Source organism: Calliopsis andreniformis, chromosome 10 (assembly GCF_051401765.1).
Source record: "Calliopsis andreniformis isolate RMS-2024a chromosome 10, iyCalAndr_principal, whole genome shotgun sequence".
Lineage (NCBI taxonomy): Eukaryota > Metazoa > Arthropoda > Insecta > Hymenoptera > Andrenidae > Calliopsis > Calliopsis andreniformis.
Genome location: NC_135071.1, coordinates 21075656 through 21103351, shown reverse-complemented (window position 1 = coordinate 21103351; position 27696 = coordinate 21075656). Strand labels below are relative to the sequence as shown.

Genomic DNA, 27696 nt, shown 5'->3' with positions numbered 1-27696 from the left:
ATCCTTGGAAAACAGGGACGCGCGACATACTTCTTCCACGAATCAGAAATATATCTATGTACAACGATTACGATTCGTACGACCGCACGAAACACGCGTTCTCCTTTTCGAGATTCCGTCGCGAGAGAATTGTCCACTGAGATGATCAGCTCGTTCGAGCAACCGCACGGACTTGGCTACAAGGACTACTACTAGCTAAGGAGAAATAATGATGGCTTACTTGCTTTTCGATGGTCGTGGCAGGAGATGGAGGGACAGGTATCCTGGAACACTGTGGAGAGTCCTGGTAAAAGGATCGGCGGGGATCTGAACTGCTTCTTCCGATCTTCAGGGTAAAGGAATGACAGGAACGAGACTGAAGGAAAACCGTTTTCGAGCGTCGTGCGCGACAATAATTCTTGCTACACTATTTACACGGGGACTATGTACAGTTGTTTAGAATCTCGTCTAGATCGACGAAATCTGTGCCCGATAAATAAGAGTCAGGCTTCTAGATTAGCCTGCCGCCTAGGCATGCGTACAAGTGGATAGTTCTGATTTCGTTGTCACTTTTAACGATCTGCACCGTTATTGGCCCTGTTTCTCCTCGACAAGGATGTGGGCAGGTTCACGCTGCTGGGTCCAATCGCAAGCGCTGCTCTCCTGACTGTGCCTTCACCGGCTGATACTTGGTTTCTTCTTTCCGATGATACACTCTGATCTCCAACGTTTAAGTAATTCATGCCTTTAGATCTGATCGAAGTAACCTTCAACTGTGTTTCTTCCGAGAAGCGTTGCTGCATTGAAAAATCATTTTCCAAGACAAAGTGAAGTTACAGAGGAATAGGGAAGCTTCGTTGAAATCTGGGATTAAGGCATTTAGATCGATGCCATGAAGCAGCTTCCAGGTTTCTCAAGTCGCTACAGTCAGTATTCAGGCTTAAACATTTTCAGCACGTGGCACGCTTGCACCGAACTCAGGGTGTAGCTGCTCCTCGAAGATAGATCAGAGCTACGTTCTATCGGGTCAGAAGATGACAGTGAGCGGTCGACGAAAGGACTCGTTTCCAGGTGCTGGAGCTGTCTGGTAGCCAGTGTACTGACTCATCTGCGGACCCAGCAACCCGCTACTCTGAACTGGACCAGGGTAGTAGGCAGGCAAACTCGCTCCAGGACTCGCAGCCGAGGATGTCGACGTAGAGCTCGCGCTGGAGGACCCCTGCTCGGTTCTTTCGTGCTGTTTGCTCATGTCTGGCGACTCTGCTGCTGGCGATCGCGTCGAACCACCACCACCCACCACGCTACCGGGACTGGACTCATCGTACAGCTTATTGTGCTCGTAACTGGGTCGATTATAGTCGGTTATCGATGGCTTCTGGTCCATGTAAAGCTTCGACTGCTCGAAATACGCCTTTGCGTCCAGGTAACTCCGGTCCAGGTACGATTTTGGACTAGAGTCCAGGTACTTGGGATCCGAGTACATGCTCATCGCCAGGGTGCTGGGCGGCATGTACGCCGCGCGATACTTGTCCGCTTCCATCGAGTACTTCATCGCGTCCATCGAGCTCACCACCTGGAACATTCGAAAGAAATCGTGGGCTCGTATAGAGTTGCTCGAAAGTCGAATTATTGCTAACTCATTCGGTAATATAAGCTTATACGGCGGAGAGGGAGAGGAGCTATTATACTAGCGTGGCAGAAAAATGAGAAATTCGACGCGGTCGAAGTCACTAATCGCGAAATCGGTGGATCAGTTCCCACCTTCGAACATTTTTTCTATCCAGAAGGACAAAGCTGCCAATGGCTATAAATTTCGTAACGTTGTCCCGCCTAAAATCGCAGCGAAGACCGAGAGAAGAGGACGGGCAACTGCGTGGAACCGCGACGACACTTAAAAAGGCAAGAAAAAGGTGTTCTCGCACGGGAGGAGAACGTATTCCCGATTCTATAATTCGTGGACGAGCGCGGACCCTTTGTCGGATCGTTAAGCGGCTTTGTCCGAATGATTTACATCCAGTCTTAGCCGGTTCGCTTGTCTCTCCACCCGGCTACGTCCAATTGATTATCGCTCGGTTCCTCTCACCTCAAAATCCACCCGAGGGACCCGCGAATCGGTCACCTCAGCGCGATAGATCCGGAAATTAAGCGATCCTTGCATTCCTCGACGCATTGTCCACCGATGGGAACACGGTCTTTCCGACTATTTATAGAATTACAGATGTCATTAACGATCACGATATGCCAAGCCTCATGGAGAGTGGAACGTGCGAATATTTTACATCTACTACATCTTCGAATACCATTTTTCCTCGTCCCTCTACACAGCGTAGGACTATTCCGCAGCATCTCGTCTGTCCAATCTTCATTCGTCAGCGGAGGGTAAAGAGAACGGCGCGGTGGTTGCGCAACAACCTAGACCAGCCAACTCATTCCCGATCGTTCCCCAAGCTCTCCAGTGGCCACGAATTTACTGTTCAAACTTTCCAAGTACTTCGAGGAGAATTGCTCCACGCGAAAGTTGCCTTCAAGTGTGCGAAGGGTGCTGAGAATGCACATAAATCCGAAGAACAAAATCCACGCTCCGATCGACGGCAGCCTTACTACTCCACCGTCGAATCCATAAGGATGCAATGTGGGCGAAATATCGACTAGCCGGCCGTGCAACAATGCCCATGGTTGACTTTCTCGCTCTATGACCGAGGAATGGAGAAGGGCCATTTAGAAAATAAAGTATCCTCGTACCAAAAGGCATTCCACACGCTTTCTGTCTTTCTCCTATGCTCTCGCTTTCTCTCTGCTCAGCCCTTCGTCTCTTTTCCATCTCTGACGACGCATGGCAGCGCATAGAATAGACGCTTTTGTGGATGAAAACAGAAGAGAGACGGTAGAACGTTATTGTACGCTTCATCGATGACACCGTGCTGGTTCAGTGCTGCACTGATGCACGATAATTAAGTTTCAGGTGAGACTTAAACGACCATCGACAAAAGGTAATAGATGATTCATATTTTTTTAAATTCTGATCTTTGTACGCAGTAGTTGCATAGTAGATAGAAGATCTTGAAACGTGAGTTATTCGTCTACAGTCCTCCGAAATTGCACAATCCTCGAAGGCCCTCGTCCGCAGTGGACAGGCAGCAATGACGGTTCCGTGAGGACGACGCCGATGCCGATGCCGAAGCCGTTCCCTCTAGAAAGGGACGATAACAGCACCGCGTTGGAATTCTTCGCTCGTGCTCTCCGGTTCGCCAATAATAGTCGCGGCTGTATCGCGTCGGTGCGTCGTTCCAGACGCGTCGGCCATTCAGCCGTTGAATGCAGAAATAACTAGCTATCTGTTTGTCTCCCGTACCCAGCTGCGGAAATTCATACACAGACCACGGTCTCCGGTTTCTGTTTGCGAAACCACCCGGGGGCCCCTTTGTTGCGACACGAATGAAACGTACCTACGCTCTCGCGTCCTTCGCATCGTCCTCCTCTTCTTTCTCCTCTTCCTATATCCACCTCTCCTACCACTGCTCCTGCCGCTGCTCTTGCTGCTTCTCATCACCGATCTATGTCCACCACCCTTCTCTCTTTCCCCTGCTTTCATTCTGGACCCCATCCACGGGATCTAGTCGAGAGAGTTTCGAAGCGCGGGGAAGGCTCGATCGAGCATGGATCGACCGATCGATTCGTTCAGCTACTTCCTCCAGTGGAAATCGCAGGACCTAAGGGACTCTTTCGGAGCATTGCTGCAGATGATTGGCGATTGCAACTCCGATTATTCAAAATTTATTCCAAGACAAACGATAGGGTCGCGGCTGAGAAAGGTTAATAACATCTTGCTCGAAGAGAGACAATCCGAAAGAGACGCGTGAATAGAGCGATAAATCTCGAGATTCCCCCGATCGGCTCACTCGACGTCAAATTCCAGTGAATAGGGACGCGAAAGAAATAACCGTGCGCCGCGTGGGTGGCTCTTTTCCGCCAGCATCTCGATAACGCTCGTTCCAGGGGGACCGTGTGTCTTACGTATTTTTCGTCTCTGACAAATTGCGATCGACCCCGTTCTCCAATCGAATCGTGTCTTCTACACGTGTACCATACGAGGACACAGAGGCACGACCGGTCGAGTCGGTCGCAAGTTCAAACAAGTGGCACACCTAACGATGGCCAATTACCATTCCGTGCAACTGCTATCACTTTGTACTACTAGAAGGAGCATCGACTCACCTGAGCAGGTGCTGCGAGTCCGGCAGACATCGCCGCAGCGGATTGCTGTGCAGCCGCAGCTGCGGCTGCTGCCATGCTCGCTGCGGAAAGTGAACCGTACGCCGCAGCGGGACCATAATATGACCCCATTCCAGCTTGACCCATGCTGCCAGCCATTCCTGTAACAAATTATTTCCACAATTGTCAGAGAATCCGATCGTTCGTGTCAAAGCTAATTTCAAAGCCCGGCACAATCTCGTACGTGATCGTGCAAGAAATGAAAGACAAAAGCCAGGTCGTTTTCCCTAAACGCAACAAGGTACGACAATAACCGCAATCGACGGGACCGATCGTTCCTTCCCATTCGATTCGAAAGCTCTCGACGATCGACAATACAGCAATGATTAACCGAACAAACGAGCATTTTCGTTGAGATTAATATCCGCCACGGCGGCTTATCGATCATCGTCGTCGAAAGACGGAAATGCGGCGGAAGAATATCTACTACCTATAGGCAACGAAGCCCTATTGTCGGATCGACGTGGATCTCCACGGTGACGAAGAAACGTCGCTGTTCAATTCGCGGAAGAAGGCTGTGGGTGATTGGCGCCGTGATTTATCACCGGCAACGAGGAATTCACGCGCATCCGATTATTAATCGAGATTTTGAAGCCGCGCCGCACCGCGCCGCACCGCGCCGCACCGCGCGCCTATCGCTCTGAGGTATTAGTCGTGGTGCGTTAATGCTTTTTTTCCCAACCCAGCTGAATTCTTAATAGTTTCGTCACTTGCATTGCCAGCTTTCGCTTGGGGAATTACTTGCAGGCTATCTGCTAATTGGACACTCGTCACCATTGCATAGGTCGGTACCTATATGAGAATCGTCACTGTAGCGTTCATGATAGCAAGTGTCTTCGCTAATTTCGTTCGTCCTAATCGTAGTTCTACATCACTTTCGACGATGTCTTCTCGAGACAGAAGGGCATCAATTGCGATCGACGCGACGCGCTGCTCCGTTCCCCTTTCGTAGAATCGTCAGCGTCAATCAGAGACGGCACGTTTAATTAGAAAATCGGCATCTGTCGATTTCGATCGTCGCGCTTCCCTTATCTCTGTTCGTCGTCAAGTCTCCCCGCGGATTCACAGGAACAGATGTTCGATGAATCGCACACGCACGGTCCCCCATCGGTTTACACAGATTTGTTTCACGTTCCGACCTCCTCCCCACTGTCCTCATTGTTTTTCGCCTCATAGTGGATTACGTAATTTTGAATTTCCCTGGCGTGGCCGAATGAAAGAAAAACGGGGTGAGCGACCGAACAATCGCGCGAAATTATGATCGTGAATGGGTCGGCAGAGTTGAGCTGAGGGGAAAGGGCTTGGCGCTCGGCGAACGAATATTTGATGCACGAAATTTCCATTTAGCTGTCGCGCGGAACAAATAGCTGGCGCGAAATCGACGCCACCACCGCGCCGCGAGCAGAGCCTGTATTTCGAATTCGGTGAACTTAACCGTGATCCCGCGCGATTTCACTACATACTACTTTTTACATATTACTAGAAAACATATATTTTTCCAGTCGTTTTCGTTCATTTCGATCGAACTCATTGGATTTGTAAGGCTTGATAAAGTCAACCAGTTACGCGAAATAATTTACGTGTAAGTAAAACGGGGTTCGAAAGTTGCACGAGACGGTGTCATGAACTCTGTATCAGGCCTCGAACGACAAGGGATAAATCGTCGAATAATTCCCTTGGGCGCGGAAGGGCAGCGCTGCGCAGAGACGATTCATTGGGCTTCTGCACGCGAGGGCATAAACATGTCGTTGGCTCATTATTTATCGAATTGTCTTAGTTCCCGCGCTATTACGCGCACAATTATGCCCAGAGTTCCTCGACGGAAGCACGATATCATGCGAGGTGAATTGTAAATCCACCATGGGACGGAAAAGGCAGGATATTTCATCGAATATTCGAGCGTTTAACTTTCATAGAAAAATGATGATTTCATTGGAATCGTGCAATTTCATTGCCGAGTAACGCTTGGCAATTTGATATCGTATCAGAACTGAAAGGATTTAATATTGTCGCTCGATTTTCAGGCCAGCTACCTCCTGCGAAATGGAGGGACACTCAAAGAGGATAGAGACGAGCGTTGCAAGTAAAGTTCGCGTTTGCAACTTTTTAAAGAAACGGACGAGAGCGTGCGCGGAGACAGTGATACTGTTTGCTGCAAATAAGGAAGGATGAAAGTTGAAAATGCGGTCGAAAGTAGAAACAGCGACCTCCTTAACTTACGTTCTTAAGTCGCTATCTCTGCCAGCGGAAACCGCGGTCAGAAATTCCAGCCTAAGCCGATAATTTATCCCAACCACCCACGCACTTGTCTTATGCGCGTGCCACTGTGCAGGGACGTGTTCTTCGAGCTGGCGAGCGAAAAAAAGAGAGAAAAAAGGGCTCGCGCAGCAAAAGAAGAAGGGAAAGAAGAAGGGAAAGAAGAAGGGAAAGAAGGAGAGAAAAGGGAGGTGGAATTGGTAGCTGATTCTCTTATCGTGATCTTCGTGCTCGCGTGATCGTTCTTTGGCTCGAAAGTAATGACTCTATAAAGTCTATGAAAATAGGATGAATCACGTGGAAAAGATTCGTGGAAATTTTCAATGCTCGTTATTTCTGTCTAATAGCAAATGTTTTCCACATTTTCTAAGAAAATCAACGAAACGAAACACCGTGTCGTGGAAAAGAGAGAGAGAGAGAAGGAATCACGAAATAAAATAAAGATTTAGTGGGAATAAACGAAATAAGGGAGTAAAAGGATAAGAAAGAAGATTCAGAATATGAGCTATAAATCGGGGATTACCGATCACCGATCGAGGATTCCGAGGTGTTGCGTGGGCGACGAAATAAATTCTAGCTTTAATCGGGCCACTGTCATTGATAGAATTAATAATTTTCTTCGGGTATGCAACAAGACAGTATGGCAAAGATATAGTAAAATTGTAAATACCTCCAGCAGTAAAAGTTCCTAAAAATATCAGTAATATTGTAGCAGACGTATCCTACATGAATGAAGTGAGACTACACTTTCCTCGCTAGATATTTACGACAACTCGACCACGAAGAATGAACGCGAGCAATCAACCTCCCACAGCGAAGGCTGACTTTTTAACCCGAGTCTCGCGACGGTGGCCACTAGATGCCTGGGTATCTGGGTATCTGGGATGCTTCTTAGACAAATTTGTAGGAAAAAAAACAACCTTTGCTTTCCCGCCCTGCATCCGAATAGAAATCATATAGGAAAGAATTGTTATTTCTGATATTTGATTCCTATTAGACGATATATGGCCCTTGTTACGACAGGGTTTGGCTACAAACGGATTACGTAGAGTGAAGGATGCACCGCAGGTGACACGCAGGTGTCGACTGTTTGGCCAAGTGCATGACTCGTTGGAGGCGATAGCTAGGATGAGGAGAAAAGCAACGAAAAGGCTGTTGGCGGGACGCGGCCTTTGACGCGAAACAGGCTACGCGCGAACCATTAACGAGACGCTGGAGAAAATGGGCAAAGGAAACGGGGGTCGGGCGAACCTCGAAGAAATCGCCATTATAAGACTTCCGACCACGGATTCCCGGGGGCATCGCCGGCAACAATGCGGCTGAAACGCGAGCCGAAAAGATAAGAATATCAAAGCCCAACCAGACAGACCGCTCTCTTCCCCATTGTATTCGGCAGCACACCTTCGCTCGGCGTCAGTCTCTTTGGATTCGCCCGATCGATCCCGTTCTTGTCTCTCCCTATCATAATCGCATTGTCTCGTCGATAGGGAATCGTAATGGGAAAACGACATTGGCCAGAAGAAAACAGTTCTCGAGAACTTCGAAGGGCTTTTAGCGATTTTGCTCTTCATCGATGAAAAAATTCACTTACCAGCTCGAAGGGCGTCCATGGGAACGCTGGGGTACGGAATACTGTAAGGATACTCCTTTCGCAATGTTTTCGGCTTTCTTCTCGGCCTATATTTGTAATCGGGATGTTCCTTCATGTGCTGTGCCCGCAACCTTTTCGCCTGATCGATGAACGGTCGTTTTTCGTCCTCCGTCAGAAGCTTCCATTCAGCACCTAGAACAATGCATCATCGTTTTGATCATTAGGATAGACAAATTTCCAACTTTCGGATTATTCATTTATGAAAATTAGTAAGAGCTTCTGTTTTGACAGAAGAGTAAATATAGTTGATTTTCGACAAACAGCGATACGCGAGGACAGAAGAAAAGCGTGACGATCGAACAGGGACCTCTTGCTGCCACTATCAAGCAGTTTGCAAACAAACGACAGGCACTTCGGTAACGCGTCCGATCAACGGGTATAAAAGGCATTCGGTCGAGGCGTATTTACACGGTGAAACGGTCGTGTTGTGTGCCGTCACTGGCAGAATCAGCCGTTATGGTTGAATTATCGACGAATCGTAATCGCGCCTCATTTAAATCTACCTTGTTCGCAATTGTCCCTCAAGAGAATCGCGCTTTCGGTTTCCCCCATGACGCTCCCTACAACCGACCCGCCGATGTCTCGTTGGAGGAAAACCGCGATTAATTCAAGAGCATCGAACCTACTTCAATCCCTACAAGTTTGCCTAAAATCCGACAACTCTAAAGGAAAGGAGAAAGAAATATTAGCAAAAATCGCCTAAGTTTCCAAACTGCTCTGTCCCCCGAATTTTTCTCGAAAATGAAAAACAGGCGCAGGAAAACTGCGTTGCCTCGGCTGGCGAAAAATCGGTGAAAACGTGACAGAATCGTACAAGCGAGCAAACAACGCTGCGAACGCGTTGGGCGTAACAGAATTTCACGTGTAAACTGTTTTAGAGGCGCAGGGGTAGGTGAAAGGATGGCGCGATGCGGAAAAGGGAGTAGTTTGCCTCAAACATGCTATGTTTTCGCAGCAAAACGCTTCCCCACCCCTTGCCTCGCTGCGCACCTCTCCTCTTTGGTGAGGAACCTTCAGCGGTAGCACAGGTCGATTGTTTCACCGGAGAATTAATTACCACTTGTTGTTGGGCTGCTGACTGTGGCTACACGAATACAAAGAGCGAAGCGCCACCATCCTGGAAACGGAGCTCGTTTCGAAACGCGACGCCGACACGCGGAGTTCGCGCAAAGTCCGCTGCAGAAACGAAACAAAAGGCGGTGACGTTAGTCGTTCTTTCGCGACCATTTTTCCCGCCGAAGAGAAACTGGAAAGAAAGGCTATTGCCTCGATTAGAATCAAGCTGGTGCAGAAATGGTATGGAAAAATGAGGCAAACGATTCAAGATTCGATACTCGGAGAATGTCCTATCCATCCACTTAGATACCTACTTGGAACGAAAGTGGAAATAAGAGAGAGAGAGAGAGAGAGAGAGAATTGAAGAAAAATTGGGCCAAGGGAAAGCAAACGTCAGTGACGTCAAAAACGAACACGTTTCAGCGGATACAAGCGAGAGAAATCGCTCAAGGGGGATGAAAGTTCTCGATAGGGAGAAGAGAAGATACACTAGCGGAAATTCGAAGCGCATCGGAGTAGATACGAGGCAGCGTAGAGGATGGGATTCACGTTCGTCCGACGGATCTCCTGCTCTTCTCGTTATTGTTGCTGACAGCAGACAACAACAATAGACAGAGTTGCTTGCTGCAGCGGAGTGCGCAGAGAAAGGGAAGAAAGGAGTAGAGCGAGGTAAACAATACGGATACGTGGTGGTTCACAATCAACTCCTCGAGAAACGAAGCCAGCCAGAGAGGGTGGAAGAGGAAGCACGGAATTCGAGATTTTTGTCTTCTGGGACAATGTACGTAACGCATTCGGGGCGAACGACTGCTGTGGGATCATTCTTAATTTTGCCTTTCTGCCACTCGCGTGACAGTGACGAGTTTCGAGGATAGTATTTGAAACGTTCGCGATGTAGGAGCTGTCCTCGCTTGACTCCCATGTCCCAAGGAGCAAGGGTAGCAGCGCGCGAGTTGGATCGATCCTCGAGGACACGTCCGGTTGCACGTGTACCGAAAAGGGGTTTCCGTCGACGCTATTTACATTACAGCCTACCCAATCGATACACGTTTTCCCGTCTAAAAGGCAGGTGGCACGGAGGAACAAGGGGCTCGTTGGAGGTTCGGGGGTGTCGAAGGGGGTTGGACCGTGGAGGTGGGTCGGCGTATTTGTTTAGAACAAAGGCTTCCCAGCACCAGCGGTATTACTAGGTAGGTATTCTCGACCAGTACCACCCGTTCCTTCTCTTTTCCCCGCTTTCGCGAGGGCAGGGGTAGGAGGAACGACGACGTGAACGTCGACGTCGACGTCGACGTCGACGACGATGAGGACCGAGCTTAAAGCACAATGGCGCCTGCTTTTCAGTCCTTTCGTTGGCGGACAATGCCGTTTATTTAACATCGTTTAAAAGTACAAAGCCTGTTAATTAATGGACGGGGGTCGAAGGAGAGGACCGAAGCTGAGGGAAAGAGAAACCAGAAGGCGGAGAGGACAGCCATGGCGACGGAGGAGCCATTGCTTGCGCGGTTTTTACCACACCGTCGACCCACTATTACCAAACCATTACTATTTCTTAAAGCGGTAGGCATTAGTCCGCTGCTCTCGCTTTTCTTTCGCCCTTTCACCCCCTCTTCCTACTCCCGCACATCTTCATTGTCAGCCGCAGGAAAAACTGGGCTAACTGGCGTTACTACTATCGAAATGCTATTTTTCTTCTCTTCTTTTTATCCCTTACTTCTATAATAGGTCCTTCCACTTATACTTCTACCACATGCCTTCGTTATCCGATCAACTGATGCGAGAATAGCTAATATGTATGTAACTGCCAGAACGACAAACGACACTCGTTGGAATTAGATTCTTTTTATACCAAGGAATAGCTCGACTTTGTTGCATGGATAATAGCGCAGCCCATTAATCTACAATGTGCGTAGTTTGTCGATACAAGCAACAGTTCACGTTGGATAATAGATCGTTAAGGTCGATAAGCATGGCATTGTCTCTCGCTAGCGGGCCACATGGACCTATCAGCAAGATCACATTGCTCGAGGCGCTAATTTATACCGTACAATATTTCTGACGCGTGGATCCACTATAAATTATAATACTACATAGCCGATAAAAGAGAAATGATCACTAGAAAAGCGGAAAGACAATAGAGCGATGAAATAGGTACCAGTTTCTATTCGTACCGTCACGATTAATAGACCCGTTAATAGATTCATTTGAATTGAGTTTACGTGTGTACCTTTGCAAATGGAATCGAGTTGTTATATTTTTCAAATACATGCAACTTTAAACAATGTAATAGGGGACTTTGGTGCTATAGACTAGACTCGTGAACGCCGCGCCGATGATTGTTTTCATTCTCAGTCCCACATTCGCCTGCGAAAACCACCCTTCAATTGTTTCAATCCCTAATCCGCGCGCGTACACGCGAAAATGTCCTACGACACAAAGTTTCCCAAAAAATTGAATTGAACAGCGAAGAAAGCTGAAGGATGAACAATAGGTCTGAAGGTAAATTTTCGGAGTGTCGTAATTCCGAAGAAAGTGGACACGGTCGTGTTTAGGACAGCAAGGCGAGGGAATCTCGCGCAAGACTCGCGAAGAAAACAATTCACGGAGGATCCTGGCACTGCGCGCGATCCTATAGAATCGCATGGAACAATGGCGCCGTTGCGACAAAGGAGGGAACATAAAACGCCTACACACAGGTACACGCGCCGCCACTCTCTTGCTTCCATCCCTTCCCGATCCTCCCTCTGTCTTCGCGTGATTAAAAATGATCGTCCCCGAGCAAGCTTTAAGCTCTCAGGGGTTGAAAGCTCTCTCCTGCGTGTTGCACGCACGTCTATCGCTGATTCGCCAACGATTTAGCGTATATACAAGTCGGTATATACGACACGACTCCCCCCACAACGGAAGTCCCTTGAAATCGGTCCTCATGGTTTCAAAGATTGCCATACAGAAGGCGAATGAATCAGCTCCGTGAAATAAATAACGAAGATAATTTTTAGTTCAAAGACATCCTCTGCCTTTTCTGTGAGATACTTGAAATTTCCGAAAGTAGAGTTTTCTGTCAAGTTTTCCTTGACTTTCCTTTCTCAGACGCTAACGGATTTCAAGACTATTCGTCGGATTCAATTACTCAGAGGCCATCGCGAGGACAGGCAGACGCGATCCAACGAGGTCCCCTGCATCGATCGTCTAATTCCCCTGTATACTCATCGTCCTTCCTTTCCTCTTTCCCTAACGCCCATCGTCTAAAATACCCGGACACGTATTGTTGTCCGCTAAAAACGCACGGGAACGCCACGCACTCTTACAATGCGAAAGAAAGAGAGAAAACACGGGGCACAGACAGACGGACAGACCGAGGAAATGAAGAAAGAGGAAGACAAGGGGCGGGGGGGGGGGGGGGGGGGGGGGGGTGGTGGAGGATGGGAGAAAGAAAGTCAACAAAGAGGAAAGGTGGTGGATGCAGCGTGTACGTATGCGGCAGGGTGTACGAACACGAAGAGACAGAAACACGGACAAGCACGCAACGAGAGGGTGGAGAAGATAGAAAGAGAGGGTGGGGGGAGACTTGAGAAGGTTGGAGCAAAGCTTTCATCGTAATGAAGTATTTCTGCCGGTTCCCGTAGCTTCTCTCTTCGTCCTCGGAGTTCTTTCGCATGCGTTAAAGAAACGACTTGTCGGTTTTGCGCGCTCATCGACGTTGAAGCGAATAGGGCACAGCAGCGGGGGACAGGGAGAGCGAATATTCATCCTCCCGCGAGACGAAGGACAACCCTATTTAACCCTTCGAGGCCGTGGCGCGGCGTTCCCCGCCACCTCCAACCGAGTCGATTTCTCTTCTTCGTTGCCCGAACTTTTTCTCGACTTCAAATTGACTCGCCGTTTCGCGGCTTATCTCATTATTTAATCCCTATTTAGGGAAACTTTTCCTCCGCCGTTTTGCGGAGCAGAGTTCGGCTAGTTTCGAGAAACTTCACTTCCATTCGATGCAGTTTCATAGGAAAGGATGTACGTAGCTTAGAACGCAATATGTAAATGCTGATAAAAGGTAATTTGACGCTAACTTTAAGTCAAAGTTCAAGAATTTTGCAATTTTAGCGTACCGAGGAAAATAAAACTCGAAGTAATCACACCTAACGGAGGGTTCTCTGTAATTTCGTTTGCTAATGAAGCCATCGATAGCAACGTAGGTATCCTCTGGCAGTTTTACGACGTCAATTAGCAGATGGATAACCGTCCCCGTTTATCTTCTATCTGGCTAGTTGGACACGTTTCGCAATTCTCGAACGAAAACTGTAACACAACCGAGATTGGGGATGCATCGAGGGAGAAGGCTTGCGTCGAGTAAACGTTCCGTTGGGAAATGGTCAAAGCTAATCTGGCTATTGGATGTTCCTCTAACCGACGCGTTTTCCTACTCAAAAACTTCTTCGATCCTTTCGATCCTTTCGATCCTTTCTCTCTACATTCTCATTCGGCGATACTACGATTTCCACTCCCGATGCAATATACAACTATACCTACATACATATAGATCCATACTTATACTCTGACAAGATTCGAACACTTATCATTCTAGATATCTACCTACTCTATTCTTCTACAATTCTGATCATTAAATTCCAACAAAGTTCTGTCCGCTTCAAACCGTAGAACATGTCTCTCAGTTCTACGAAATGTTTATTTGAACCCAGAATCAAACTACTTATACATATCTGTACCGTCTAGTTTGCTCGAATGCTCGTAGATGATATTTCGTGACGCAAGGGTCGTTTTCAGAAACGATAAATTCGTGACTTTATACTTCGACGAGAAATCGGAGGATGTAGAATTCTCTGGCAGAATTTTCGAGCGATAAGAAAGCTTAAAATTATCATTTAGAAGCCGTTTCAGACCAGCTCGCGACCCCCAGTAAATACTATCATGTTCGCGGAGCAGCAACTTTTCACTGGGTCGACTGCTTACTTAGTTGAATCGAAACCGCGCTCACACATTCGGTTAGTTAGCGAAACAACTAAAAAGTTTACACTTTGTTGCATACGGCGGGCAACTGAACGATCGTATGTATTTGAACGCGCCTACGCGCCTACGCGCCTCGTCGAGCAGCTAGTCTAGCGACCAGAGCACCTTCGTGCCTCTTATATTTTCATTACTCGTCATTTTTAATGTATCAATCAATTAAAGTAAATGACAGACATACTCATTCGCACACTCAACTGCTACATACATACATTAGACGCTGAAGAGGGGCATTACGTTGCAAGAATGGCGACAAGTTTTCAGTGAACGGTCATTATTTTAAATTTCATTGCGTTATATGGAGTGGGTTGATGTTTCTGTTCGCGTAGAGCAAACTGGAAGTTTTGACGATAAAATGAACGAGGTGAAAGTATGCAATAAAGTTTGTAGGAGTCACCGTGCTTTTTAGGAAAATAAATGTCAACATTATAGATGTATTTTGTGCAGAATAAAATCGTGGTGAAAATGTTTGAAAATTCCAAGTTATTTAAATTGAAATTGAAACGATTTACCATTTCCATCGATTAAACAGGACTAAGAAAAATCCTAAAAATCCTCTCGATACAAAGAGACAACGAGGATAGATTCCCATCGACTGTCACCTGCAAGCAGACGCGCTACACGTACTAGCATCAGGAATCACGGTTGCGAGTTAACATTTCCGGCGGAAACCGCGAAACTCGTTGCGAAAGAAAGCTGGTTCACGGCATTCCACGCGAGATTCCAGCGAACGAGTCGAGGGTGCTCTTTGCAGAAGAGCGCATACATCGGTTCCTCGAAACCTTTTGTCGCCGTGGGGGAAAAGAGGAGTCTCGGAGGGTGGATCGGGAAGGAGCGATCGTGAGTGAAGGAGAACCGTCGGCGCGGCATCGAGGAAAAAGCAGTAGCGGCGGAAGGTTTGCAGGATGAAATTTGCAAATGCTCCGACAAGCAAGCGATGAAAGGACGGAGGTGGTGTACGTGTATGCATGGATATATATTGAGGAAAAATATATGCAGTGGCAGGGATGGATATGGCGGTAAAAGAGCGACGAAAAAGTGTCGCTTCGACAAAGGGTGCAAGCTGGAAGAAGAAAAAGGGGGAGGAGAAAGAGGGAGGAGGGGAGGAGGGGAGGAGGTGAGGAGGGGAGGAGGGGGAGGTGGGGAGGTGGATTCCAGGGGGTGGAATCCCGCAGAGGGAGGTGGGTTCGAGCGTGCGCGCATCATTTTTGCCGAGGAGCAGGCACTTCCCTTATTCGTCGTCGCCGGGGGAACGAGAAACGGGGGTAGAAGAGCCGCAACGAGCAAGAAAATGACGGATAAAGAAGAAGCTACGAGGGGGAGAGCCGCAGGAACCGGGCTTTGTCGATTCCCGGGTATTTAACGGAAATACGTCCCATTCTTTTTCCTCGGTACACTGCCATGCAACCGCGAGCACCAGATAATCCGAGCGTGTGTAAATGTAAAAGTATAGCGCGCGCGCCATTTAATCCTCGAAAATCAAATCGAAAATTGGATAGAAGAATAAAATGGTTCGCTTACCGAGCCTTTTCGAGATCTCGCTGTTGTGCATTTTCGGGTTCTCCTGCGCGATCTTCCGCCGCTGGAGCCTGGACCAGACCATGAACGCGTTCATGGGTCTCTTGATGTGTTCCACCTGCGGCTTCTTCGCGGTCGGGCCGAGAGGGCTGCCGAGGCCAACCCCCATGGGACCGACCCCCGCGCCACCAGGAGGCGACGTACCCGACATGCCCTGCATACCGCGCAGGGTCTCCGTGAAGGAACCGTCGCACATGTTGCCGCCGGCTCTGTAATTAAACGCGCCCACCAATTAGTAACCCCACTAGGCACGTTAATGGGACACGCCCACGTGAAAACAACCGGCGACAACCTCGAGGTCCGAGTGACCCGAGGAGGTCAGAACTCGAGAGAGCATCCTCGAGAGTCCTATTGTTCCGACACAATGAATTTCACGAAACATACCGTCGCGACGCGGCGTGCGACGCGGCCAGCGACGGACGAGCAGAACAGTCTAACCCTCTGATTTACGGTCTCGACGCGATGTTAGATGGGGTTAGAGGCTACGATCCTTGTCGAGGGTTCAGATTCTTTTCGAGATACACTGCACGTATGTTATGATCAAACAAATGCATGAATCTGCTCAACCTGTGAAAATGTTGTGTACGCTATTAGTGAAGAAGAACATGTACGCATCTCAACTGCTCGTTCAAATGTAAGGTATCCCAAATCGTCGATAAAGATCATCTTCAATCGTCAAATTGCTTTCCTTGTCTTATTAACCATACAGCATGCTAACTCTACTAAGCTGAGAAAATGGTCAGGATGAAATGGAAAGAAATTCCGACGTTGACCCAGCAATTTCCATAATCCACACGTTTCTCCACACGTTTCTCCACACGTTCCTTCACTAAGCGGAAAGGGGGTGGCTTTTTAATTGTACACCACCGACACGCAGAAGAACCGAGCGAGGGCACTCGTGCAGCCACTCCTCACGGTCCCCGTAATTGCTTATTCGTTTGCTCTTTGATTCACAAGCAAATTAATCTTATCCTTTTCTCGTATCAAAGCCATTAACCAATCTCGCCACGTTCCACCCTCTCTCCGTGTTCCTCCGTCTTTTTACCCTAAATGTCACCCTTCGTCGAGGCTCTCCCTCTCTTTCTTTCCCTCCGTCGAGCCACGCTCTTCGTTTCTCCTCTCGAACTAATACAATTACGCGGATCTCTCCTTGAGCATTCATTAAGAAAGAAAAAAAAAACCCTGTAGTGGTTGAGGGAGTTAACCCTGGGGCGGTAGTTACGATTTCGTAGGGTTAGAATCACCCTCGGGCCACCCTCGAGTGTCATTCAGCTCCGGATTAATAGATACGTTGGTTAGCGAGGATAGAGGGGCGCGACGAGGGAGGGAGGTGGTTGGAACACCGGCGTGGTTGCTTACTAGAGACCCCAAGGGTGCTCGGCTCGGGGGTGGTTCACCGTGGAGAAAGAGAAGATGCTGGAAGTAATGGCTGTTGACAACGAGCGACGGGGGATTAGGAAGTGCTAATTGAATGTTTAGGTCCACAGCTCCAATGCGCTAGACTGCATGCAGCAATTTAATGCCCCCACAATTTTCTGCCGCGACAATATGATTCGATATCATCGAAACGTACATATGTATGTGCGAGGACACGAGAGAAAGTCGATTTACGAATTTAATTGGACTTCGAGGTAAACATGATGTAAAAGCTGTGGTGGTGACTGTAGCTTTTCTTCCTAACGGTTGCTCTACCATTTCGATACAGTTATTTAGACAATTGTAAATGCAACGGCAGTAACTTAAACTAATCTAATTTTTTCATTAAAATCGTAACCTACTGGAATATGTAACTGCTAAATTAGTTTCGCATTTGATTGAAATTAAAATCTGTGCACATAATCCAAACTGGAAATATATTTTTTATCAACAAAATGATCTGAAGCACAAATGAACACTGTTAGGCTAGGTTTTGGGTGAATTTTATGCGAGCAATGGAGTGTTGGTGGAAGGATATCGAAACAAGTATAAGTCACCGTCGGTGTTGATAAACGTTTAACAAACCGTGTTTATATCTTCGAGATCGAATCGTCAATGTTTTGCTTGCGTTTCAAAGTATCGAAGTAAAACAATAAAGTAACCATTTGACAAGCAAGAAATTGAGAAACAAGACATCTGTCCTTGCCACCTGTTCTCTCTAAAGCAAGAAAAAAAATGCCAAGCGTTTTCACGGTTTTGAACTTATCGTTCCCGAATCGAGATACGCACACATAGAAAGACGAATTCCTCAATGAGTCTCCCTCTATAACCTATTCTAAAAACAGTCTCGTCAGTCTCGAATTGAAATCGTCACTCCTTTGTATCAGAACGAAGACTCTGACTGGAACGAAACGCAACTTCCATGTCATTTAGGCTCGAAGTAGTCCTCTACCGATCCTTCATCTTGTTGAACGAAGCAAACAGCCGTAATCGCAGCGTAAGGTATCGAGACTCACCTCATAAAGTGGCCGGCGGCCCGTTGGTGCAAATCCAGCTCAATTTTGCTGCCGTGGCTGAGACTCTCGTCTCGCTGGGTCGTCTCGAAAAATATATTCAAGAGGGTTGCGAAGAAAAGGAACAACAGCAGGTCACTGCACTGTCATATCAGGTGATCCACTCTGTAGTCTCGATATCACTAAGTTTCCCACCGGACACTGTCGTTGGCACCGGACGTGCCGTATCAGACGTCGGCGTCGCGACACGAGACCGGTTCGAATAACGTCATCTTCGTGGCGAACAGAGCTAACGTTGGCTACCAAGGGTGATTAACTCGCATAGAGACGCGCGGCAATGCACGAGGACGGACACGACCCGCACGGCGTTCAATGTGCCTCCGCGGACGATAGTTTTGGGAGTGTGCACGCACGACCCGACGCCCTGAGCCGATCCACGGATTCCCTCGCGCCAGCCTTCCCCCTCTGTGCGAGTCGAAATGGGAAAAGAGCGAGGGGACCAATGGGAGAGTTCCGTAGGCGGTGGATACGAGCCAAGAACCGTATCGCTCGACATTCCCATTGGCTGCCTCTTCCCGAGGCCGTCGATAACAAATCCGACCTGCCGCTTCCTGGCATCCCTCCTCTCCCTGATCAGCCGCGCGCCGCACGCCGCGCGCCGCACGCCGCGCGCCGTCTCCCTCTGCGCCTCGTGTCCACCCTCCCGCCTTTTCCTTCTTTCACCCTTTCTTTCCGCGAATCTCGAAACCAGTGAAGATGGCTTTTAATAACAGACGGTATATACGGTTTCTTCCTTTCTATTGCTGTGATTTTTTATCAGGAGAGAAAGAACTGATACTTCCTCGAGTACGAGCATGGCGAATAGGCCTTTCACAGAATATTTCAGCAGTTCAGTACTCGAATAATGAAGAAATTATTGGACGGAGAAAGCCGAAGAAACTGACACGAATGGCCAAGAATTATCGCTTAAAGGTAACTGAACGTCCAATGGTATTTCAAAATTGCTGCAAAAAAATCTGAACGATTAAAAACGAATGAAACTAGCCAGTATCTTATTACCTGACCTTCCAAATTGAACGCTGAAAGGAAGGAGCGCGAAAAAGAAGACTAAACGTCTCGAAAATCCTTGATCCTACCCTCACTGTGTCAGCAGGCGACGAGTCGAATTTCCCAGCAATCATATTTTATCCTGCGATATAATGGAGCCCGAAGTTATTCGCGTCCATGTAATACACCGCGTTGCGTCGTGCATCGGCGGACACTCGTGGGGGTGGGTCATGCCTCCAAGACGAGGCTGGAGAGGGAAGAGGTACTTCTACGGGGGTGGGCGATCTAGAGAGTCAGGTAGAGCTACCACCACCACCACCGACGATCTCGGTACCAACTGATCCAGCCCATACGTGGTGGGGACACATCGTGCCAAAAGGTGGGACGTCGCGAGATGGTGGCCGTTGGTAATACCGAGTCGAGTTCGAAAGAACGCTGCTAAGAATGGAAATAAGAAAGTGCCTTCTCTCTTCGATATCACTCACTGCTTCCCCTGCAACCCCTCTATCGGCCACCCAAACACCTCACCACCGCACCGCGTCACCCGAGTTTCTCCATTCCAACGGTTGTTTCCTCTCCTTTCCACCAATCGAAGGACATTGTGCTCCATTTCTGTGCAAAATGGTAGCTCGCGGCACTATGCTCTTTTACGCAGCTAGATAAGAGGGATAGAGTAGACCTACACGACCTGTACAACCCCTGCGAGTACATACTGTGAACCTATAAGACGTGCTAATTCGCAGATAGTACCTTGACATGTCGATCAAACCTATGAGAATTTTCCCATTTTGCGGTTGAACGCAAAATGAACGCAAAATGAACGCAAAATGAACGCAGTGGTTATCGAACAATTTATGGACTATCCTGCTTTCCATTACACCCTCGTCCGTCAATTGCCTCTTGCTTATCTTCGGCTACCGATGAGGGTGATTGTCGAAGGGGGGATCGATCTCTATTCACCACTCTAATTCGTTAATTCATTTGATAATCGGATGTTACGTAACTGATGTTTTTCACGGAATGTTTTCACTTTGCATAGTCATGTAAATACAGAACGAATCACTGTGAGCGCGACGGACTTGAACGTATTAATCGCGATGAGTTGCGAATTTACGATACGCCGAATTAGCCAATACGCACTTTATTATCATTTACAACTGTAGTACCTGAGCGTATTTTTTCATTCCCTAATCGCACCCTGTTGCAAACACGTAATTTACTTGTAATTCTTGAGGAAAATTACTGCGCGCCAAGTATTCAAATTATGTGTGCATTCTTTGAAAGTAGGTACTTGTCGCGTTCAACGAATTTCAATATGCTTTTGTTTTTCGCCTTCCTTCTTCTTGCTCTCACTCTTCTATACCACGCTACCAATTTAATATTCCACAGCAGTCTTCTATATCAATTTGAAATAGAAAATGAAGGTCTTCTAAAACGCCTGCAACACTCTACTAAAAAATGATGAGTACTTGGGCGTTGATGAGGACGAACAGTTTCACTGTTTCACTGTTTATCGGGCAAAAGATTTATTTCCCCTGGCAGAGTCGCACGTGCTGACTCCCTGTAGCAGCAGCCAGGGTACCTCGATATTGTTGTACGCGTCGCGGAACATGTAACGTATGAATATCTAATGCACCCCATCCACAATTAAATTCGGACAATATGTTTTGTTTCGAGAGGGGTACCACCCTCGAGAATGAAGGGGTCCGTTGGGGCCAGCCTCGACCAACTTCCCTTCCCTTCGGGATCCTCGACGCTGAATAACGCCCCACCAAGTGTAAATCTCACACAGTACACGCCAATATGACGAGAGGCGATAATAAGTTTCAGGGCAAATCGAGCCAGACCACAGCCTTTCCGTTGCGTCGAGTGGTGAAATTGAACGTGTCGACGGACGCGAAACGAGAACCCCCTTTTATTAATGGCTTCGCTGCAGCCTGAAGAATGTAATTTATCGTTGGGGCACTTTCTACTTAGTAACCCTGTTCTAAGCGAACTAGATAGCGTCGAAAACTGATTTTTTCAAATTTCTGGTACATAGGACTCTTGCGAGCCACACTCTAAGCAAAGATCCACGGCTATTTTCAAATGCTATTCGAATGAAATTTTCAAGATTTATAGCGTCGAAAGGTTGAAAACTGTAAATTGAAACTAGGAATAGCATTTTTTGCAAATGCTATAGAACTCGTCCAGGAGCATGGTCCTCCGATGGACAGGCCAGGGTTCGAAATGACCGTGTTATCCCTGTCGATTGTCTCGGGTAGTCCCTGCAGTTTGTGGTGACGAGTCGACTCGTAAACGCGAAGTTGTTCGACAAAAGGCGGCCACCAGCTCGTGCAGCAGGCCGATCTCTCTAAACGAGCGATTCCAGCAGAGACGAGGTCTGTTTAAGGAAAATGAAAGAAAATTTTATTGCACCCTTGGTGTCGGGCAACTGAAGGGACGAGGTGGCAGGCAGGAGCTCCACCTTCCTTCTCAGCTGATCTCCCTGGAATAGGCGATCTTGTTCTGACGGGCCCTCGGCCTCGCCTTTTGAGATTGTCTTTCTGCTTTGCGGAAGAGCAGGTGTCGCGAGAGATAAGCACAATGGGTGACAATAGACGACCACCGGTAAAACTTAGCTCGGCCAAAAGGCTGGTGGGAATTGTCATTGCACAGCGGGTCGTCCCTTTTGGCCTATTGCCGACCGGTGGCTGGCTCGTTTGTTTCCTCCTTCGCGAAGCCCACGAGCGGTAATAGGAGCGAGTAACTTGGGTGTAACAGTTTAATCAAAATCACCGCTTTCGAGAGTTTTCTTGCGAAACGGCCCACCCTTGGGACACAGGGTCCAGCACTTCGGAGAATCTGCGGATTCTTCTTCAAAACTTGAAGGTTTCAAAGCTCTAGCTTACGAGCAATCGAGAGGGGTTGTTTCAACTTGCTTGCTTTCAATGCGAATCTTTAGCTTGTAAATGTTGGATTAGATTTCTTCTCTGACAATTGTGACCCTTTCTGTCTGGGGGGGCTTAGCTCGGTACTCAAATGAGATTATTATGTAGAAGTAGAAATCCAAAGTCTCATTTATTTCTGTTCATCCTGAGCATTCCTTCCCTTGACACATGTAGATACTTTCTATGACAAATTTTTCCTTTCTAAAATTATTGCCGAATACAGACCGAGTACTTTGTATTCGAAATATCAAGCCTGCATTTGTTACTCACAATCAGTCTACATACAGAGGCCTTAATCTATCGCAGAACACGTTTGCAGATTCCCCAGCGGTCGGACGGTTGAAAATCTTTCGAATCCACCAGATTGGCGCGATGTAACCAAATTGAAAGACCAAACGACGCCCCATTGTTTGCAGGGAATCGCCTCTCGTTGTCCCGGTGGTTGGTCGACGCTGTTGTTCAGCAACGACACAATAATCGTGTCCTTGTGGCCTACAGGTGTTCCGGGCTCGTGGCTCGGAGCCGCAAATAATTAATAACAGTCGAGCGACAAATCCCGGACGCAGCAGCGTGTAGGCATCACGGTGGAACAAAACCGAGCAGGAGGGCTAATGCCCGGCTAATGCTCGCGCTAAGCCCTTTAAAAGCGTCCGACGGAGCCCCCTGGATCGGTTCTGCCACCTACTTACATGCGAATTTGTACCTACAAAAGCCCCGCATCCCTCTGTGCATCCCCAGGATTAGATGTTGACGTGTTTTCCTCCAACACGCTCGACGGGAGCAGGATCGTTAAAGAGATCAATCTGTTGGAAGAGCACTGTCGCCATTATTCCCATTATTGGGGCTCTCCAATTAATTCTGGAGGAAGAATCGGCCGGATAATGGTGATAGTTGCCCGAATACTTGACCGATTTGCGACTCAAACTACTTACGAGGGCTTTCTTCTGGGTCCGAACGAGCTAGCGAAACGAGAAACGGTGAGCTTTGCTTTGGCCTACCAGAAAAGAGCGATTCCGGAAGCTGGAAGAGCAGGTACGTACGTATTTGTACGCGGTTGCTACTTCAACGAGTAGATAAACTGATTGTGGGCGAGGGGGGCACCTTGCAAGACATTGATTCAACGAAATTAGAAAGGGCTAGCCCAAGGATAAGATCCCGAATCACGGGGAATCATGTCGTATTAACGAGTAGCCGCGAGAAGGAGTCCCCCTTCGTCGGTTCCATTTTCCCCGACGACGACGTGGCGTTTCGAGGAATATCGGAGAACGGGGATGAGGCGAGGGGAATAAGAGGTAAGTTCACCTATTTTCGCGGTACGGTGCGCGAAGAAAAGAGCCGTGCTTGTATCGCGAGGAACACAATAGAGACGCGAATAAACCAGACGAATGGCGACGACGACGACGACGACGACGACGACGACGAGGACGACGACGACGAGGACGACGACGACGACGACAACGATGGCAACAATGACGAAAAAAATCTTCGACTCCCCTGTCCCCCCCGCAGCCAGCCGCCCTTCGTCGACCGCGCTCTTTCGCGATACGTGGAATTGATGGATGAGAATACCGACGACACGAATACAGAATACACCGCCGGTTGGTATTCCCAGCGCGGAATACGCGACGGCTCTCAAGCTTTTAGCCCAGGCAAATAAATCGCGGGTTGCGAGGAGCCGACGTTCCTGGATAAATTCCCCTCCCTCTCCGACCGCCACCTCCGCCTTTCCCTTCTTCCATGCTCCGTGACACCTTACGGCCTTGACGTGTGCCGCCTACTCGAGGAGAATTCCACATTTGTGTACGCCGAGGTAACGGGAATGGCGGGATCCATCCACCCGCTGACACGACGCTGCGGTGGTCCCTCGAATTTTCCGCGAGGAAAGCTTTCTGTGTACACGGGAGTGTCGGCGTCACGTTACGAGTACCTTCTCGCTCGCTTCTTTCTAGCCAAGTCGAAGACGACATCCAGACGCGTGGCGTACCAATTTCGACCAACTTCTTGCAACTCGGGCTTAAGGGTACTTTGGACGGATTAGGGCGCGTTGGACCTCTGTTTTTCTCGCCAAACAAACGTTCTTCATCTTAGGGATAGATTTCAATGGCTTCTATGCTACCTCGTCCATCCTTTATGCGTACGATCTAATAGATCTCAGTAAATTCCACTGAGTTCACCATTTCAAATATAGAAATGCATTCTATATTCTTCCGTTCCCAGTAATACCAGCAGCCAGGTGACGGAATCATAAAAGATCCTCGCGAATGAACAAGATAATGATCGCGGTGTCCGTAATTTCGGCTCCCTGGCAAACAACTGACCTGAGAAACAGACGAATGGAAATTCGATGATACGCACCGTTGCACCTCGAAGAAAAGTGAATCGAGCACTCTTTCGCGTCGCGTCGCGCGTCGGTTAGACCCGCGCGAATTCGGGAAGAGAAATCCTGGATAAGCCGAATTTAGGGACAAGAGGGATAGTCGTCGCTCCCTTCGGGTCAACTACGGGTCACTCGCGCCAACCTACATCGAAAGAATCGTGAGTCTGCCCGTCTTTTTGTATGTTGAAGGTTTTCGAGGATTCTCCTGAAATTAAGCCAGATATCCTATGGGATCCTCTTACGACGTTATCGAATTTCGACCGAAGATGAACCCCATCCGATGAACTTTCCACCCTGACCGGCCTATTCTTTGTCAGCGAGAGAAGCGAAAAAGCGGACATTGGGTCTATGGATTTGCAGATGGCGTTCATTTTCAAAGGGAGATTCAACCTCTGAATGGTCTCTGCGATTATTGGAAATAGATGGATCAGATTTTCGGTGGCATAAAATAAAAGTGGCGAATTCGAGGTGAAGAGAGACGAAACGGTAGAATAGTTGCAAACGCAAGAACCCGACCGAGCCACGGCTGGAATTAAAAATGCCAATTTTTCCTCGCGGTACAATGGCAATTCCGAAATGTATCTGGGTTGGTTGCCGGGGAAATGAAAATGACAGGAGGGTCGCTCGGACTTAACTTTTCCGCGGTTTTCAGTCCAAGTCGAGCGACGAAAACTGCGGAGAGAGCGCATCGGGGCTGCACGACAACAAAACCATCCCCGGTTTTGCGCTTTCACTGGTCCACGTTCGCGTTCCCTATTTTTTCCCAAGCCTGGATCGGAGAAAATCCGATTGAAGGGAAGAGGGTGTGTGTGTGTGTGTGTATGTGTGTGTGCGTGCGTGCGTGGGTGTGCTTGCGAGTTCGACGCATCTCGGGACATCTCATTACGCCCGAAGAAAGGAAGTCGAAGCCACCGAGAGATCCGCATCGCGGCGGCGGTAGCTGAAGGATCTCCTACTGTCATTTAGCCGAGGCACAATAGCCCGGCCCGTCTGCTAGCCGATTGTTTGCCGCATTTTTTTCCTCGGCGGCACAATGCGAGAACCAGGAGGGAGTCAAGCCGAGTCAGTCGATCGCCAATTGACTGACGTTATCGGTCCATCTCCCAGATTAGGAAGATTGCTTAGAAAAAGGCTGTTGGTGGATGGGCCGTGTCTTGGCTTCATTCTTCGAAATCAGGCTATTGCTTCTTGATCGCGATTTGGGGATGGCTGAGTAGATGCGAAGGGGAACGATAGACGAGACTCATAATTGAAACCGAGTGGAATACTCGTTGATTCAGGGAAGTTGGATCATTTTGAAGTCTCTAGCTTGGCAACTTCGCCACTTGCATCGCCACGTCGTTTCGAGCGACGCGATGCGACGCGACGCGGTAGCTAATTTATCGCAACGAAATCGCTGCCCGAGCCAAGCTCGAATCCGCGGAAGTAAAGGGATTACAGATCACAGGGGTCATCGATTAAAAAACGACAGGGAGGCAAAGGGCAGGTTAGATGGAGAACGGTGGGCGTCGTTGACGATTCTCGACAATGGGTCGACCGATCGGATTATCCTGCGTACGTACGTTTGTTGCGTTACGCGCGACTTTAAATCGCAGAGGGATACATAAGCAACCCCCGGCGATCACGGTCGCTCGACTCGCCACAAAGGGCAACTTATTCTCTCGTAGATCTCTTATCTGCTTCGATCCTTGCGGAAAAGCGTGCAACGACCCGGCAAAGTCTTCTCTTTTGCGGTCGCCCCTTTGTGATTCTCCTCGCGTGCTTCTCGTCCCTCCCCCCTATTTCGAGTTTTCCTAATTTTATTTGCCGGGGGCACCTTGTCGGTTCATGGGAATGGCGATTTTTTTAGATCAATCGAACACGGTCGGTAAAATCAATCCCCCAATGTTAATCCCGGCTTCGAGAAGAAGAAGAAGTCTCTTCCGCTTCAGACTGTGCCATTAATAGTTACTTAAGAAACGAAACGAGGCAAAACACGAAAGCACGAAACGCAGAGCGAGAAGGTGGAAGAGAAGGACAACTTCCAATGTCGCCCAGTCGAAATTCCATCTTCGTAAATCACCGAAAACATTCGTATATCCTCGGAATTCCGATTCCACGAGTGTATTCCCCAATGGAAATACCTGTTCCATCGAGGCGTTAACAATCGAGCCAGCGAAGCTGAATGGTCGCGGCGCAGCGCGGCGCAGCGCGGCGCAGCGCGACGTTCCCGCCAAAAACGAGAGAAAAGAGAGGACTGGCGAAGGCGCCCAGCGGTCTGGCCGAGCGGACGATGGAATCCGGAATGCGCGTGGGTTTGGATTTTCAGGCCATTAGGCCGTTTCTACCTACGGAGGACTTGTCTCGTCGGACCGGCCACCCTCAATGAAACCTGACGCCTTCCAGCATCTCGTCTCCGCGCGAGAAACGTGTGGCCCGCAGGGGGTGAACGAAAGACGAAGAGGCAAGATTTCGTGCAGGTAGATCGAACAAAGTCCGAGACACAATGAAAAGGCGTTTCGTGTCGCGCCACGTCGAAAGGGCAGGTGTTAGTCAGCGGCCCGTCGCCCTCGCACAGAAGCAACTAAAACGCTAGGACACGATCTATCGGTTCATTTCTCTGTTCTTTGCCGGATTTAGCAAATTACCTTCACATTTTTGCGTTTCATACTGAAGCAACTGTACGCGTTGCATATTCCCTCATCCCTCGAATCGAGCCATGCTCTTACAATTAAAATCTAGTTTAGCAGGTAAACAGCTGAGAGGGCGTTCGTGGGGTCAATGGCGAAAACAACTGTGAATGGTAAGAACGAAACGACAGAGAAGCCAAAGAATCGCCCTCTGCGCCTCTCCCTCCCCTGCGAGTAGAATAGGAAGGACAGAGATTTCGTTTCGTGTATAACAGGGCAACAATAAATTCGTCGTGCTGTTAATAAATCCCATTGCCGGCGAGAAGAGAGATTCTGAGCTGCGCACAAAGACGCGGATGAACGAGAGGATATAGAGGGCGGCCCCTTTGCAGCATTTATTGTAGGAAGCAAGCTTAAGTATTGTTACCTGCTGCTACTGCCATTGTCACTTCCCTTTCCCTTCTGCTAGCCGCTTCTCTTCCTTTTCCTAACG

The 27696-nt window shown here is 48.5% G+C and overlaps 1 protein-coding gene across 2 annotated transcripts; it reads right to left on the bottom strand.

Moving 5' to 3' along the window:
- Positions 1-986: 986 nt before the first annotated feature.
- LOC143184945 (uncharacterized) lies at positions 987-27696 on the bottom strand. 2 transcript variants are annotated; one of them, XM_076387566.1, is made up of 5 exons: positions 27631-27696; positions 15755-16020; positions 8099-8290; positions 4195-4352; positions 987-1552 (listed from the first exon to the last, which is right to left on the bottom strand). In XM_076387566.1, exons 2-5 carry the CDS (start codon positions 16005-16007, stop codon positions 1007-1009), a joined length of 1149 nt encoding a protein of 382 aa, XP_076243681.1. In that variant the 5' UTR covers positions 16008-16020; positions 27631-27696; the 3' UTR covers positions 987-1006. The 2 variants fall into 2 exon arrangements, with proteins under 2 accessions (XP_076243681.1, XP_076243679.1); XM_076387564.1 differs by lacking the exon at positions 27631-27696 and adding an exon at positions 18244-18630.